Consider the following 291-nt stretch of genomic DNA (forward strand, 5'->3'; position numbering starts at 1 on the left):
AGGTGTTGCTGTTCCAGTTGCTGCATCTGCTGCAGCAGCTGCTGCAGCACTAAGAGCAGCAACAGGCCCTGAAGGTATCACTGACGCAGTGAGCTGTGCATGTCTTGCTGCTGCGTCTGCTGCAGCGGTGGTTGCTATGCATGCTGCTGCAGCATCTGCTGCAGCATCTGTTGGTGTGCATGTTGCTGTGTGTGCTGCAACGGTTGCTGCTGCTGCTGCGAATGTTGTTGCTGCTGCTGCAGTGTCTGCTGCAAGTATATCTGATGAAGCTGCTGCAGGGTTTGGTGTTTC

The 291-nt window shown here is 55.0% G+C and overlaps 1 protein-coding gene across 1 annotated transcript in view; it reads right to left on the reverse strand.

Annotated features, from left to right (window-relative positions):
- EMH_0050450 (uncharacterized protein) overlaps positions 1-291 on the reverse strand; it is a gene marked incomplete at both ends in the record, with an annotated part of 4,459 nt that overhangs the window by 3,877 nt on the left and 291 nt on the right. Inside the window, one exon of the mRNA XM_013496646.1 lies at positions 1-289. Coding sequence (XP_013352100.1) covers positions 1-289 — 289 coding nt within the window. The remainder of the gene's footprint in view (positions 290-291) is intronic.

Source organism: Eimeria mitis, genomic scaffold (assembly GCF_000499745.2).
Source record: "Eimeria mitis Houghton genomic scaffold, Emh_scaff2215, whole genome shotgun sequence".
Taxonomy (NCBI): Eukaryota; Apicomplexa; class Conoidasida; order Eucoccidiorida; family Eimeriidae; genus Eimeria; species Eimeria mitis.